This window comes from Littorina saxatilis, linkage group LG3, assembly GCF_037325665.1.
Source record: "Littorina saxatilis isolate snail1 linkage group LG3, US_GU_Lsax_2.0, whole genome shotgun sequence".
Lineage (NCBI taxonomy): Eukaryota > Metazoa > Mollusca > Gastropoda > Littorinimorpha > Littorinidae > Littorina > Littorina saxatilis.
The window spans coordinates 25,058,545-25,073,610 of NC_090247.1; the positions used below are offsets into that span (position 1 = coordinate 25,058,545).

Genomic DNA, 15,066 nt, shown 5'->3' on the forward strand with positions numbered 1-15,066 from the left:
AGGTGCTGTTACTTGACAGACTACAAACATTAATGAATGACCTGTACTTAAGTAGTAGTACTAATTATTGGCTTCAATTGTTGATGATAGTCCAAGAAAGCAGCCACAAATGGACATAGTAAAGACACAAGTCCGTTGGCAGGCTGAAAATGTTAGTTTAATGAAAGAGAGAACTTAACATTATTTGGACTGATCAGATTCAAACTCTCAGGTTTGAGATTTTGTTATTTGAACAGCATTTCCACACTCACAGTTGTGCTTGTTGTTATCCTGCAGCAAATCACATAGACCTCAACACACATGCAATTTTTCTCTGTTTCAGATCGAGTGAAAGGTGTTTCGAGCTGGAGATTGGAGATCGGACGCAAGAAGAAAAAATGTTTGTACTGTGAAGTTTGTTCTGTGAGCATCGACTGTGAATCGTGTTGACAAAATTAAAGAAATAATTTAACTGATATGATCCTTTGTCTTTTTTGATGGATGGTAAGTCTGAAAAGTTAGTCTGTGTGAGTTGCTGTTGCTTTCCTTCACATATGATATGTAGGCAATAGAATCGTCCCCTAAAAGGCAATTTTCATGGCCCTAAAATCAATTTTCACCATGGCCCTGAGCCCTACTAATTTTAGAGGTTGTATTTTTCTTACAGTTCCCATGCCTTTATATTTGAAGTGATAGTGGCTGGTGGCTTAAAGGCTTACTAACTCGCTCCCGTGTTTACGATGTGTAGTTTGCCCACAATCGATGTCAAATGCATCATAAGGCCATATAATGACGATATGTCGCAATGCGCGGACCATATACATGCATTACAGCTTGTTCTAGCCTCTGAAAAAGTGAGGATGTCAACAAAGACGCGGAGTTATTTCCCTTGCGTCAACGTTACATCTGTTGGCAAATCTATAAATAGGACGATCTAGATCAAAATAAAAATTCAAATATCTCAACATTTAAGGGCTCCTAGACCACAATATTTTGCAGGGAACTTAATTTAGTCTGTCTCCAGCTCTGGGTAAAGCAATTAGCGTGTATATTCATCAGCTTTCTATGCCTTTAAGAAGATGTGACCTGTAGATTTCTCCTTATAAGGAGGCACACAGCCAATAAAAATTGCAATATTTCAAAGGCAGAAAGCTGGTGAAGAGTTACTGCCCCTTTCCTATTCCAAGTGAAAGTGATGGTCAACTTGTGTTCTTCACCATACTGAATAACTATGTGCCATTAATCCCAGGTCATGCTAATCGAACGTCAGATCATGCATTTTATCCTCATTTTATTATGTACATGTACTATGAAAACAATTTTGCATTCATTGATTACAAAAGTTTTGATGCTGGGTTTGTTGCTTTCAAGGCCATAGACGACTATCGTCTTGTTTTAATACTGACTCACTATTGTTGATTCCTAAGTAATAGATTCAATAATGTCGGTTTAAGCTGGACGACTCGCATTGTTTATTTTTGTGTGTGTAGATCAGTTAATGTTGTTGACTGATTCTGTTTTCATCTACCTCTCTCTCGCACACATTTTCTGCTACTCTCTCTCACACACACGCACACTATCTCTCTCTATATATATATCTTGCTCTTTCGCTACCGCAGACTTTATATCTTGCATACCCCCTCCGCATGCTCAATGGGCATTTGGCCGGGGAGCAATAAATACTATTCCTAGTTCTGTCTGTTTTTCTCAGCACACGCACAAACACATTGACCCGCAGTGTACACACAAGAACACACATATTCTTGAAATAACATAAACCACAGTCAACCACAAGGGATTTTGACAATCGGTCAGATTTATTTACAATAAATTTTCATCAGGTACATGGAAAATAGACAACAAAAATTAATGCATGTATCAGGTTTTAGAATGTATTTGGTCTCTCACAAATTCACATGCAATTAACAGTCAAATTCTATGGATCTTGTCTGAGAGAGGGAGCTGGTTACTGGGAGATAACTCTTGATCTGATCACAGACAAGGAACTAGTGCATGTAGACTGGTACCTGCGATGTAAGGCTCCTCCGATGAGAGGACGCCTCCCAAGAAAAGACACTGTTGTCTATTAACTTCAACAAAATGTACCTGTCTTGACAGGCCAACTGCGATGTAGAAACATGTTTTGGCTGATCCCAAGGGTGTCGTTTCATAGCAGGTACCACTGTTCTTGCAAACGTTTTGCACAAAGGAGATGAAAACAACTGAAATTGTTTCAGTTGCAACACTGAAGGTTTAAAAAAAAGTTGTGTAGTGATCTTACTGAAGGTCTTGCACCTTTGCAAAATACAGAGTACTGGGGTTAATGTGCTTTACAATGTAAATGTTTTTACCCTGCCTATGGTATTTTTCATCAAATACACATATACTTACAATAATTCATAGTTCTACTTTGATCATTTCATGAGAATTAACGGCTTGTGACACTCTATTGAAAAGACATCAGTGCATCGAGCACCTGAGTTTTAGCCATGGTTTTACCCCGTAGTACAGTTATAATGCCAGAAGAGGCCCATTGAAGGGAGCATGCATACTTAAAAGAACAGATTATTTTTTGATGAACAAGAGGTGCAGATAAATTGCCAAAAGTAATAAATGTAACAGACAATGAATAAAACATGCAGAAGAGCCAAACACAGCCAGTGGTAAGTTGTGGTCCCTGTTTGTGGAGCTTCAATTAACACACACTACTTCCTCTGTAAACAAGTAAACCAACACATATCTGTCCAGGCTTTTACACGGAATGATAGCATCCTTGTACTTGAACACATACAGAAAATCAACAGCAAACTTCAGCGAAAAACAACAACAAAAACAAATATATATATATATAATTTTTTTTTTAATCTGAAACAATCCCACCCTGCAAAGAAAGCGGACAGGGTAATTGTCGAATTTTGTTAAAAGCCAGGACAGATCCGTGGTAGCTGACATGAAGGAAGGTACTATTAACATGAATATAGTAATGCTATTCACAGAATGATTTATCTTTTTTTCACAACACATCTGAAGACATCGTCATCGTTACGAACAACAGCTATGTTAAACGGTGACAATGAACTTGGTCGTACACATATTTAAAAAAAAAATCTTTCTGCGACTAATGTGTGTGACAGTGTGTGTGTGTGATGCAAAAATAGACATTGTCTATAGCATATCACAATTCTTGCCTTATTTGCATGTACTTGTGTGTGTGAGACGGCGGGGGGGGGGGGGGGGGGGGGGGGCAGGAGAGAACAATTTGGTAACCCTAAACAACTGTCAGGCATACGGCATGTCTTGGAAAGACTACCTTTGGCCTTTTTCGTTCGGTAAGAATGTAACGAAGTTGCAACAACAATAGGACCCCCGTTGTCGGATCACAGACTTGTTCCAAACCACCGTGTTTGGGGCTAACTGGTGTAACTGACAAGAAAAGTTTCACACTAGTACTAATGGAAACTCCCCTGGAAACTCGGCTGCCCGCCAGCACATTTCTCAGTTGAGGTCGAAGCCTGTTAGTTTCTGTCACAGTAATTTAAACCTGAAAGGTTTCAATAGTAGTTTTCTCGCTCCGGCATTGTAAGTTCAGTTGTTAGCTCAGTGCAAAAGTTGGCTGCAGAGTTTGGGAGAAATCATACTTGTGCAATGTAGACAGTAAAGCAATCAAGAAGTTCTGACCCCAAAGCAATGTAGACTTTCAGACCCGAATCCCACCATTGCCGCTTTCCGGGAAAGATCTTGTGTATAAGTCTCACGTCACAGTACTAACTTACTTAATCTCAACTGTGCAAAGAAATATTGCAACAACTTTCGTACCCCCACCAACGCATTCATTCCCTTGTCGTTGAATTAAACTTTTGTTGGTGCCATTTCAGTAGGACACTCAGTCAACTTGGCCATATCTGGCACACTTTTCGGGTTGAAGATTTCTTCGACAGGGGTCACGTGACCGCCGCTGAAATAAGGGTACCCGCTAAAATGACTTCCTTGCCTTTGTAGTTAATTGGGTGTTTACAACATAGAACAAGTACCTCTCTCTCCCCTCCCCCCTGCCCCCCTCTCCCCCTTGTATCACACACACACAAGTAGAGAGAGAGAGAGAGAGAGAGAGATTTGTTTTGATATGTTCGTCCTAATCTTCAATCAATCAATGAGTCTTATATCGCGCATATTCCGTGGGTACAGTTCTAGGCGCTCTGCAGTGATGCCGTGTGAGATGAAATTTTATACGGCCAGTAGATTGCAGCCATTTCGGCGCATATTTACCTTTCACGGCCTATTATTCCAAGTCACACGGGTATAGGTAGACAATTATTAACTGTGCCTAAGCAATTTTGCCAGGAAAGACCCTTTTGTCAATCGTGGGATCTTTAACGTGCACACCCAATGTAGTGTACACGGGGGGAGGTTCGGACACCGAAGAGAGTCTGCACACAAAGTTGACTCTGTGAAATAAATTTCCGCCGAACCTGGGATCGAACTCACGCTGACAGCGGCCAACTGAATACAAATCCAGCGCGCTACCAACTGAGCTATATCCCCGCCCTGATAATTATCAGTGGACTATTTGCGCCTCGATATTTTATTTATGCTCTTACGTTGTATGTTGTTTATTGTAATGCTGTATTAACCACAATTGAGTTTCTCCTCGTTGAGATAATAAAGTGTTCTATGTCTATGTCTACCGGCCGCAGGTTAGATAATTCAGCGTCAGAAAGCATTACGTTGCCGAACTCTAGGCAGGCTATTGCATTCGTCTTAAAACAATACAGATAATTTTAGTCTCAAGTTCATGGTAAGTGCACACTTACAAATTCGGTGAATATTTGCAAGTCCCCTTCCTAACCACCTGTCTGGAACAAAAAGTACTTTGTGGATGACTGGACAGGCAAAGAAAATGTTCATCCTAAACGGCCATTCATTGCAGCAAAACTTGTATCCGTGCCGTGGGTTGCCTGAAACTGTTACTCGATCTATAAGTAATGCTAGCACAAGCAAGCTCAAACTAAATTGAACCTGTTTGACAAAAAAGTTAAGCAATAATATAAGAAATGAAATCAAAGGCGACCTTCATAATATATAGGCAACGTGTCTTTCGTAAAAACAACAACCCATAAACGCCGACAAAAGTGGCCACATGATTTGGTCTCAGTGGGGCCGCACGGAGACCAAGACTACATGAACTAATAACAGTTCTACCATGGTATTCTTACAAGCTTTTAACACGTGAGGGAAATTTTATAAATTGTTTTGCAGGAAATATGAGCACCCTACCCCCCAGTTTAGAATAGACACTACGACCTGGCCTGATGCCGACGCCTAGTACTCACTCACATGCAGTCACGGGAGAGCAATATTTTGTTTGTTTGTTTGCTTAAACGCCCAGCCGACCACGAAGGGCCATATCAAGGGGGTGCTGCTTTGACATAACGTGTGCCACACACAAGACAGAAGTCGCAGCACAGGCTTCATGTCTCACCCAGTCACATTATTCTGACACCGGACCAACCAGTCCTAGCACTAACCCCATAATGCCAGACGCCAGGCGGAGCAGCCACTAGATTGCCAATTTTAAAGTCTTAGGTATGACCCGGCCGGGGTTCGAGCCCACGACCTCCCGATCACGGGGCGGACGCCTTACCACTAGACCAACCGTGCCGGTCCCGGGAGAGCAATATCCATTTGTCAAACACGACAGACCGGAACATGAGTGTTTCACTGGTGTTTATTTGTAAAATACTTGTTTTAAAGTGCATTTGTGAAAACCTTCTTTCGAAAGACAATTTGTAGACGAAATGTAAAACAATGAATGACAGCTTATTAGTTGAGTTGCTAAAAGCATTTAGTGCATCAGTGGAAACTGGTTCCGAAGGCTATTTGCAAATGGAATTGAGAACAATGAATGTATCAGTTTTGTTGCTAAAAGCTACTTTGCCAAATGCTTGAAATCAGTGGCAATTTTAAGTACATGCGGCGGAAAGAACACTGAAACGAAAAGTCAACGACTTCAGTTACGACAGAAATCCTGTCTGTTGATACAACAACACACTCTACAATTCCATAAACATTTTCATCACAACTTGAACTGTTTCATTCAACACTGCAGAGATAGCGTCACTGAAATGCAACCATGACCTCTGCCCAAAATGCACGTGACACTTGAACCTCACTGAACTTGAGGTACTTGTCCTTCCCCGCGTAAACTGAATAATGTTCACCGACACGGATCTGTCAAGTCTGTCACATAGGTTAAGAGCATCCTTACATTTGGACCCACAGCAAAGCTCTATCGCTTGACTGCATTCTGTGCATAGTTGGAATATTTAGTTGAATAAATTGAACCGATTTACATAGGTGTAGACCTACGTCACATAGAAAATTGATTCAACAAAAATGTTCCACTCTGCTTAGCCGGGAAGCAGCCACGTCGTTGATTTTGGGCATATGCTTAAGTTTAATGATTCTTATCTCGTGTAAAATCCTATACAAATCTGGGATTGAGAACACGATCGCTTTCTGGGGAAGGACTGTACCTTTAACTTCATAAAAAAAAAGGATCACAACATGGATTCTGTTCACACTGCAAAGTTAGCGTCTTTGAAATTAAGCCATGAGTCGTGACTCTGCTCAGTCAATACTGCAATGAGCTGGAGTGTCCAGTTCTGGAAATGTTTCAGGGGAAACCACGACTGGGAAACGCCGTAAAAGCGCCTGAAAGTCATTTCCCTTACAGGTCGTCTTCACCAAAATTCTCGCTTTGCGCAGTATTGAAATGCTTTTCCAAGGACTACATCGGGATAAAAAAAAAATGTAATTCTGGTGTCAAATTCAAAATAAATAGCTTTTAATGAGTATTATTTTCTCAGGTAATGCCACATGGCCGTAGGTTTTCGTAATGACGTCATCATCTGGTTCCAGTGCGAGGCTTCGGTCCCGGAAGTGTTGGCGCCGACGATCACGTGACCGAGTGACGCGGTCTTGTTCTCGGGTAGCAGCTCAGCTACCGTGATGCGAAGCTGTATCGTCTGTGAGAGAAACAACAAAAAAAAAAGGTCAAAAGGTCACATGAAGAAAATAAAATAAAAATAAGAACACACAAAAAGTTCTTTATGCACTATCCCCCCGAGAAACAATCAAAAATAGATTAGGCTCACCCTCTCCTTCATCCCCATTCCCTCAAGATCCTCCTTAAACCCCAAGACCACCCCCCCTCCCCCCAAAAAAACACCAAAAAAACAAGCGCTCCCAACCAGAAAAAAGACATCACAGAAAAATAATCATGTTGAGCTCAGTAATATCCGTACTTTTTTCCCCCGTCAAATATTCTGTTCGATTTTTCAGCGTTTGAAGGGACCCCGTTGACAACGCGGGACTAACTTTTGATGGGGGGGGGGGGGGGGGGGGGGGGATCAATATAGGTCTCGACCAAGTACAATTTTATCCAATTTTGCTCTCACCCTACACAGAATTGCGACTAAGTTTGAGACTGAGTTTGTATAAATGCACCAAACTGGTAAAGAAGATCATAGCTAGCTATATATAGCTGGAGCCACTTTGCCCAAAGTAACATAGTATAACATCCCTAGAACTCAAGTTCCCAAAGAAGAAAATCAATGTGCCGCTGCTCCAACAAGTACAATTTCGTCCAATTTAGTTCTCTTCCAGTCCACAACTAAGGGCACCTTACTTCCATTGTATAGTCGACCACGCTCACCACCGCATGCCTGTCCAGATATGTACTTGGAAAAAAGCACCATTTGGGCCATTTGGACAGAGCGCGACCATCTACAGCCTGGCTGTTTACTGTATTAATGATTGATTTGGTAACTGACACCCATATCAAAATGCAAAAGTAAATCTTCACACACAAAAATCCAAAAAAATCCCACCAAAAAACCCTTTCTGAGCGGAAAGCAGCATGCAAGGCTGTTGATTTTTTGGGGTTTGTTCAAGAGGAAGGATAATCTTCTCCAATGTAAAAGCTGAGACAGACATGCGGTGGTCTACTGGATTTTCTCTTATGCACACGGGAAGGTGTGCATATATATGTGACCCTCCATCACGGAATGAGTCGCATGTCACCTTTGCATGATTTTCATATTTTTACATTTTTCTAAAGAGTTTTTTATGCTCTATCCAGTGGTGAAAACCGTTTTAGAAAAGAGCAAAAAGTGTTTGAGTTATAAGCCTGTGACTAAGGTGACCCTCACACTGTTACAAGACACTCCCCGGACTTATATTAAGCCTAGCGCAGAACCGCGCGAGGTGACATGCGACTCATTTCTTGGTGGAGGGTCACATATATCTTTAAGACCCCACCCCACCTATCTTAAAATTCCTCTCCTTTTAAGATTTTTTGTTTGTTCGTAGATTTTCTGTTTATAACCTCTTTAAATTGACTGCAATTGTAAGACTCCCTATACTCATAAGACCTGATTTCCCCCAGATTTTGGAGGTTTTAAAAAGGGCGGCTAACACTGACTGGACAGATTTGAATCACCTTCAAGGAAAAAAGAAAAACAATAACAGTATCATTTGTATGCAACAGGGTTTTTTCCCCACGGTATACTCACTGGCAACGCTTGGCTAGGCACGGAGAAAATCATGGCTTCATTGTAGTTGGGGTTTTTCTCCCCGCGTTTCACCGTCGTCTTTTTCTTGCTGATCTTTTTCCCGTTTTGCAGGAGGTAAACCTTCACGAATGGGTCTGAAAAAACAAGAAGAGAAAAAAAATTGAATTGCATTTTCAGTGGGCACACAGTTTTAAAAATCACATCAATTGTGACAACTATATACCCAATAAACATGCCAGAACTGGGCCACTGCTGGCTTTTTGCTGGCAAGTTTGGTAAAGCTGGCCATAAAAAAACCAACACTGGGCCAATTATGGTTTGCCAACAAAGGCCCAGTTATGGCTTGCCATCACTGGCCCATCTCTGGCATTCCAGTAATATTGTCGGCCAGTAAAATGCCTTAATTGGCCCACTGTTGGCACGCCATTGGTGGCCCAGTGCTTGTTTGCCAGCATTGGGCCATAGGTGGCGATTTGCTGGCAATTATAGGTGGGTTTTTGCTGGCACGCCAGCAGTGGGCCAATGCTGGATAATTGCTGGCAAGAAGATCTGCGACAGCACAGCGGTATGACTTTCTCACTTGGAGTGACGTAATGTACAAACAAATGTCGAAATATCTTGACGTCACTCGTGATGATGACGCATTGTCAACTAAATCCGGCCCGCGGTGGTTCTGCAGATGTCCGGTTATTTGTTTTGCATTCAACTTCAAGGAATTTCCAAAGCACCTTCTTCGATTTCAGTACGCGTCCGATCTCCTCCGGCTAGAAGCAAGCGTGGTGAGTTTCACAAACAGTTGTGTGAGCAGGTCGTCGCAACGGCGTTAGATCTAGTATCTTCTTGTTCTTTTCCTCCGTTGTCGGTCTTTTTTTCAACTTTCTTCTGCTGGACGTTTGAGTCAGTTCGCAAAATATAATAGACTTTAAGAAGTCGTCCTCTCTGTAAGAAAGAATCTGCGCACGCGCGCACGCGTGTGTGTGTGTGTGTGTGTGTGTGTGTGTGTGTACCCATGTTTCCACAGGTTTGGTTGCCTAAATCACCATAAGGCAACCATCCACACGTGGATGGCAACCTAAACTCTGGATGGCAACCTAATTGTGTGGATGGTCGCTTCATTTAACACCGTTAAATTGACTTTTTTGACGGAAAGAATGTCATAACAATGTTCAAAATGACATTCTTTCCGTCCTCTATAGGCGACGAAATAGGTCAAATTTTGTGCATTTTTTAGTGCAAAATTCTTCGATGCCGGAGCGAGTACTGCACCCAGTGCTGTTGTAGTGCAAGTGCACTAGAAAGGCACTACACCCAGTGCCGCCTCTTAGGTAACCATCCACACTTTAGGTGTGTGTGTGTGTGTGCGCCCGCGCGCGCGGTTGTGTGTGTGTGTGTGTGTGTGTGTGTGTGTGTGTGTGTGTGTGCGCGCCCGCGCGCGCGGTTGTGTGTGTGTGTGTGTGTGTGTGTGTGTGTGTGTGTGTGTGTGTGTGTGTGTGTGTGTGTGCCTTTTTCCTTTCTTTGTGTGATTGAGTTTGTTTTGTCTCTGTCAAAAGAAAAGCACCATAGGCATTACCATAAGCTTACTTGTAACCAAACAAATTGCATCTTGTGAATGTTGACATTGAGTATGTGTCTATTCACTCCAGGACAAAGATTTGTGCAAGTGTCTGACTGCCCAACTGGATAAGATGCAGCTCGCCTGGGTCTCAGTTCCTGAGAGAAACGCAAGAGAGCTGTCCGAGACAACGTAAGCTTCGCAGGTTAGATCAAAATACATATTCCTGTTGACCCCTTACTTCTGCTTGGCATTTTAGTCAGTTCAGAAAATATGATAGATTACAAGAAGTCGTCCTCTCTGTGAGAATGCCTCTGTGTGTGTGTATGTGTGTGTGTGTGTGTGTGTGTGTGTGTGTGTGTGTGTGTGTGTGTGCGTGTGTGTGTGCGCGTGTGTGTGTGTGAGCGCGCGCGCGTGTGTGTGCTGTTTGCTTGCATGCCTGCGTGTATGCTTGCGTTTGTTTGGTTGTTTGGTTGTGTGTGTGTGTGTGTGTGTGTGTGTGTGTGTGTGTGTGTGTGTGTGTGTGTGTGTGTGTGTGTGTGTGTGTGTGTGTGATATGGAATAATGAATTAAAACCAACAAAACTCGTTTGCTTTCATGTTTCAAGAGGTGAACGGCAGGAGGACTTGAGAGTTTCAATGGCTTACCGTAGGCTACGACGTCAGGACAAAGAAAAGAAGCGTTATCTCAACGTTGCGGATGCGAACAGAGAAATGACAGAATCAAGACAATCCTACGGAGGTTTACTGGGAAGTGAACAAGAAACATTCCTGCCTTTGGTCATCATGTCTCGAGTGTGAAATTTAGAACGCTGTACAAATAAAATAAAACAGTGAGCAACTGAAAACAAAGCGTACGTTTCTGTAATGTTTCGGTAATGAGTCGTTGCTGTTTGGAAGCTTTACATTTGTTTTGTTTTTAATATATATTACTGTATTGTTGTTGTGCCCGCTATAACTGCGTTGATGACGATATTCTGTCAAAACCACTGCCTTTACTTGCCAGATAAGTTACAAAAATGTGATTAGCATTTCAATTGCATTTTACTGATGAATTTGATAATTACGCATATGCATATTGCTAATGTACAGCTTGACAGCATTGCCCTTTGCTTTATTTGCGCACGTCTTGCCGCCAGCATGGGTTGAAAAGTCCATTGATGTGCTGTGTTTTGTTATTGTTATTACATTCACAGTAAAAAATGACAAAACAAAGCATATTTATAGACTTCTAACAACCATCTATGGGCTAACAAGACTGTGCAGATCGAGTACATGAATAGAGCCGTCATTCTATCCGAATCAGTGGTATTGGTATATTTCCTGCAACTTATTGGCATTTTGCTGGCAATGGTAAAGACAGAAATATGGCATTTTGCCGGGCCACAACTGGCCCGGTAATTTCAGCAGGTAAAGGGCCATTAACGGAAAATATATGGAAAAAAGTTTTTTTATATGGAACTAAAAACCTGCAAAATGCTGGCAAAATGCTGGCGAAATGCTGGCAAAATGCTGGGTTTTTGATGGCAAGCCATCAATAAGCCATCAAATAAATGATGGGTTTTTGCTGGCAAAATGATGGCAAAATGATGGCAAAATGATGGCAAGCCATCAAAAAGCCATCAAATAAATGATGGGTTTTTGCTGGCAAAATTCTGGCAAAATGATGGCAAAATGATGGCAAGCCATCAAAAAGCCATCAAATAAATGATGGGTTTTTGCTGGCAAATTGCTGGCAAATTGCTGGAAAAATGATGGCAAGCCATCAAAAAGCCAGCAAATAAATGATGGGTTTTTGCTGGCAAAGTGCTGGCTTGCCAGTGATGGCCCATCAATTTGCCAATGTGCATACGGGTAATATGCCAGCATTGGGCCATAGGTGGGCCTTTGATGGCAGTAGTTCTGGCAACTGGCATTGCCATCAAAACGCCAGCAGTGGCCCAGTTCTGGCATGTTTATTGGGATACTTCTGACAAATTTTACCCTCGTTGTCGTTTGTTCACGTTCGTCGTCGTCATCATTATCATCATGGCCGTCGTCACAACTATCATCAACGTCGAAAACATCAGAAGCAGAAACGAAGATATGTCATTTATGGTCTGTTACCTAGTACATGTACCTACATGAAGGATATTATAAAGGATCCCTACACCGAGGAGGGAAGGGGTGGGGGTCCGGCGTTGAGGGAGGAATGATTGGCACCGTAACGTTACAATATGAAGTGATTGATATGTCATCTGTTTGATCTCTGCTTCGAAGAAATATTCATTTTCAAAACATGCGCTCAAAGACGCCTTAACACCAAAGGGAATTCACTGTAAGCGGACTCGATTGAACGCACGCACACCATAAAGAGGTAGAGGTATTCTCATAACCATATTTGATCGTAGGGGAGCCCGAGTTTAGAGATATCTAGGGCCAGCTTTGTGAGGGTGGTGCCCATCTCCTCACCCTCACTGCCTTTGCCTTCCCTGGTCCTCAATAAGGTCAGGTACTCATTACCAGCTGGGTCAACTGGAGAGCGCTGGGAAAAATCGGGTATCTGTATTTGCCTCAAGTGAGTGTCGAACCCTGACCGCCAGCGTGATAGGCAAGCGCTCTAACCACTCTGCCACTCTACACTTACCTCCACTGTCCCTGCCGTCGCGGTACTTGAGGTTCCTGGCCTTGACCACGACGATGGTCAGTCTCTCTGCTGTCGGCAGGTAGCTCAACGAGAAGAAGATGTCACCGTACTCTGCTGGTTTCTGCACAAAAATCAATCCATCAATCAATGCATCCACCCATCCATCCATCCATCAATCCATCCATCAATCAATCAGGCAAGCAAGCAAGCAGACATGTAATCAATTTAGCAATGGACTTCCTGGGCAACCAACCATCCAAGCAGCTGATCAATTGATCAATCGAACAAATCAGTCAGTCGGGTTTGCCCTCTATCTCCAATCAATCAACCATCCGTTGAGCTATCCACCCAGCCAGTGGTCGATTCATATCTTTCTCACAGTCAATAAATCGATAATCCGAGATCAGCTCTTTAGTACTTAAAGGCACCATCATTCTTGTGTAGTCCATCTGTTCTTGATCATAGACACTCCTGGCTGTAAAACATATTCTACCCATCCTTTGGTTTGAACGCTTAATTACCACAAGCGGACATCCTGGCTGCTCTCTTTGGAGACTGAGAATCGCTTGTCAGAGAATGTATTCGTATTGAGCCATCAGTGGCTTATCCTCATCCGTAATTGCGCTAGATGGAAATTTTGTAAATGAAAAAGTATGTAGCCCGGATGTAGGTCATAAAATGTTGTTGAAGTCTGTAGCTTGTGTGCTTCAGCAGGTTAGTAGTATTGTTCGTTTTGTCAAAAGCTTGAAGCGTGTTGTAAACCTCCCGTGAGAAAGAATTAATGGGGCTTTAAGAGTGTGCATTTGGTAATTCATAATCAGACTTTGATAAAGTATAAGATTGTATACAGACTGTTAGGAAACGCTACCGTTGCTGAGCTTTGGTTCAGTTTTGTGTGTTACATGTAGTTCACTTATTTGTACTTTGTGGGAAAGTACCGATATTATATTTTGTAAACACAATATTTATGTTTTGACGAGAATGCAGGTGAACTTTCTAGTCCTGTCAAAACAAGTTGTTTACCACGCTGGTTTTTACTCGTGGGTTCGTGGCGTTCGTTCGGATTAAGTGCGTCGGCGCTTTTGATGTACGTCATAGAGAATGTCGCTAGTTTAGTCCATGCACGGCTCGTATAATGTAGTTGTATCATGTTCGGTCTGGAATATTCTCGAGATTGAGTATTTACTATATATGCCAGCGCGATTTGTATGTAAAAAAAGCTTCTATTTGAGTTCTGCTTCGATGTGCAGTTGTATGTATTGAATGCTGAATAAATCCTCGAACTCAATTTGACGAGTTGTTTTCTGCTGCTGCGAAGACGGGCGACGTAGAATAAAAGAACACAACTATACGACGCTTGAGAATTTGTGGCAATCTCAAGTGTCGTGTAACACAGACCTACTGTACTTTCCACACAGAACTGACTTTGGTAATTTTAAACATATAAGTATCATCTGTAAAGCACAACATATGCCACGAAAAATGCACGATTTCAAATACAAAACAAGGTGAACCGGCATAGTTATAATAGAGCGTGTTTTTTGTGTGTAAAGCCTGATATTAATAGGATAAAATCGACTTCAAGATGTCTACTCCACGAAGCTCGCAGCACGGAGCTTTGGCACTGAATTTTCGGTATAAAGATTTCGCGAAGTCTTCGCGATGTCAAGTTCGGACTCAATTAAAGAAAGGACGGCCTTAACAACGACAACAACAATGATAACTTACGCGAAACACACTATGTTCTCCTCCCATCGAATCTCCTTTTATTTATCCGAAAGAAACCAAGAAAAGTCAGAGAAACGGCAATGGCTACTTGTCAGATTTCACAAGAAATTAACAACATTACGACAAACACAGAGAAATCCTAGACTGCTTTTGACAATCACAAAAATCACGGCGCTATCGAATCAAGATGATACATTTCGCACAGGTTTTTTCCACAGGCACAGCACCAAAGAGAAGGCAAGGAAGAGAATTCTGCGTGCTGCTCTGCACTTGTCGGTGTGTGAATTTCTTGTTCTGCTTGCGCTTGAAACGTCGACAGATAACAGTAGTCCACGCAGAAACTACGTGTCAGTCTGCATGTTGTTCGCTTTGTGTAAACAAACCTGTTGTTGACAAGAACGCACAAAAAGGCAAATATAAGCCAAAAATAGAAGCCGGGTGAAAATGATAGGGAGTTCAGAGAAAATGCTGATGGGGTATTCATATTTATTACTTATTAGAACGGTGTGAATTACAATGCCAGCGGACACAGGTGTCAGGCAGATGTCATTTTCACAAGGTTGCGATGGAAACAGATGCTCATCTGGAGAGAGAGACAGAGACAGAGAG

The 15,066-nt window shown here is 42.2% G+C and overlaps 1 protein-coding gene across 1 annotated transcript in view; it reads right to left on the bottom strand.

The window, feature by feature from the left end:
- Window positions 1–4,061: 4,061 nt before the first annotated feature.
- The window catches only part of LOC138961959 (synaptotagmin-12-like), a 124,935-nt gene continuing 113,930 nt past the window's right edge, over window positions 4,062–15,066 (bottom strand). The window contains exons 8-10 of the mRNA XM_070333642.1: window positions 12,730–12,850; window positions 8,553–8,686; window positions 4,062–7,004 (exon numbers count right to left, since the gene is read on the bottom strand). Coding sequence (XP_070189743.1) covers window positions 6,834–7,004; window positions 8,553–8,686; window positions 12,730–12,850 — 426 coding nt within the window. The 3' untranslated portion in view covers window positions 4,062–6,833. The remainder of the gene's footprint in view (window positions 7,005–8,552; window positions 8,687–12,729; window positions 12,851–15,066) is intronic.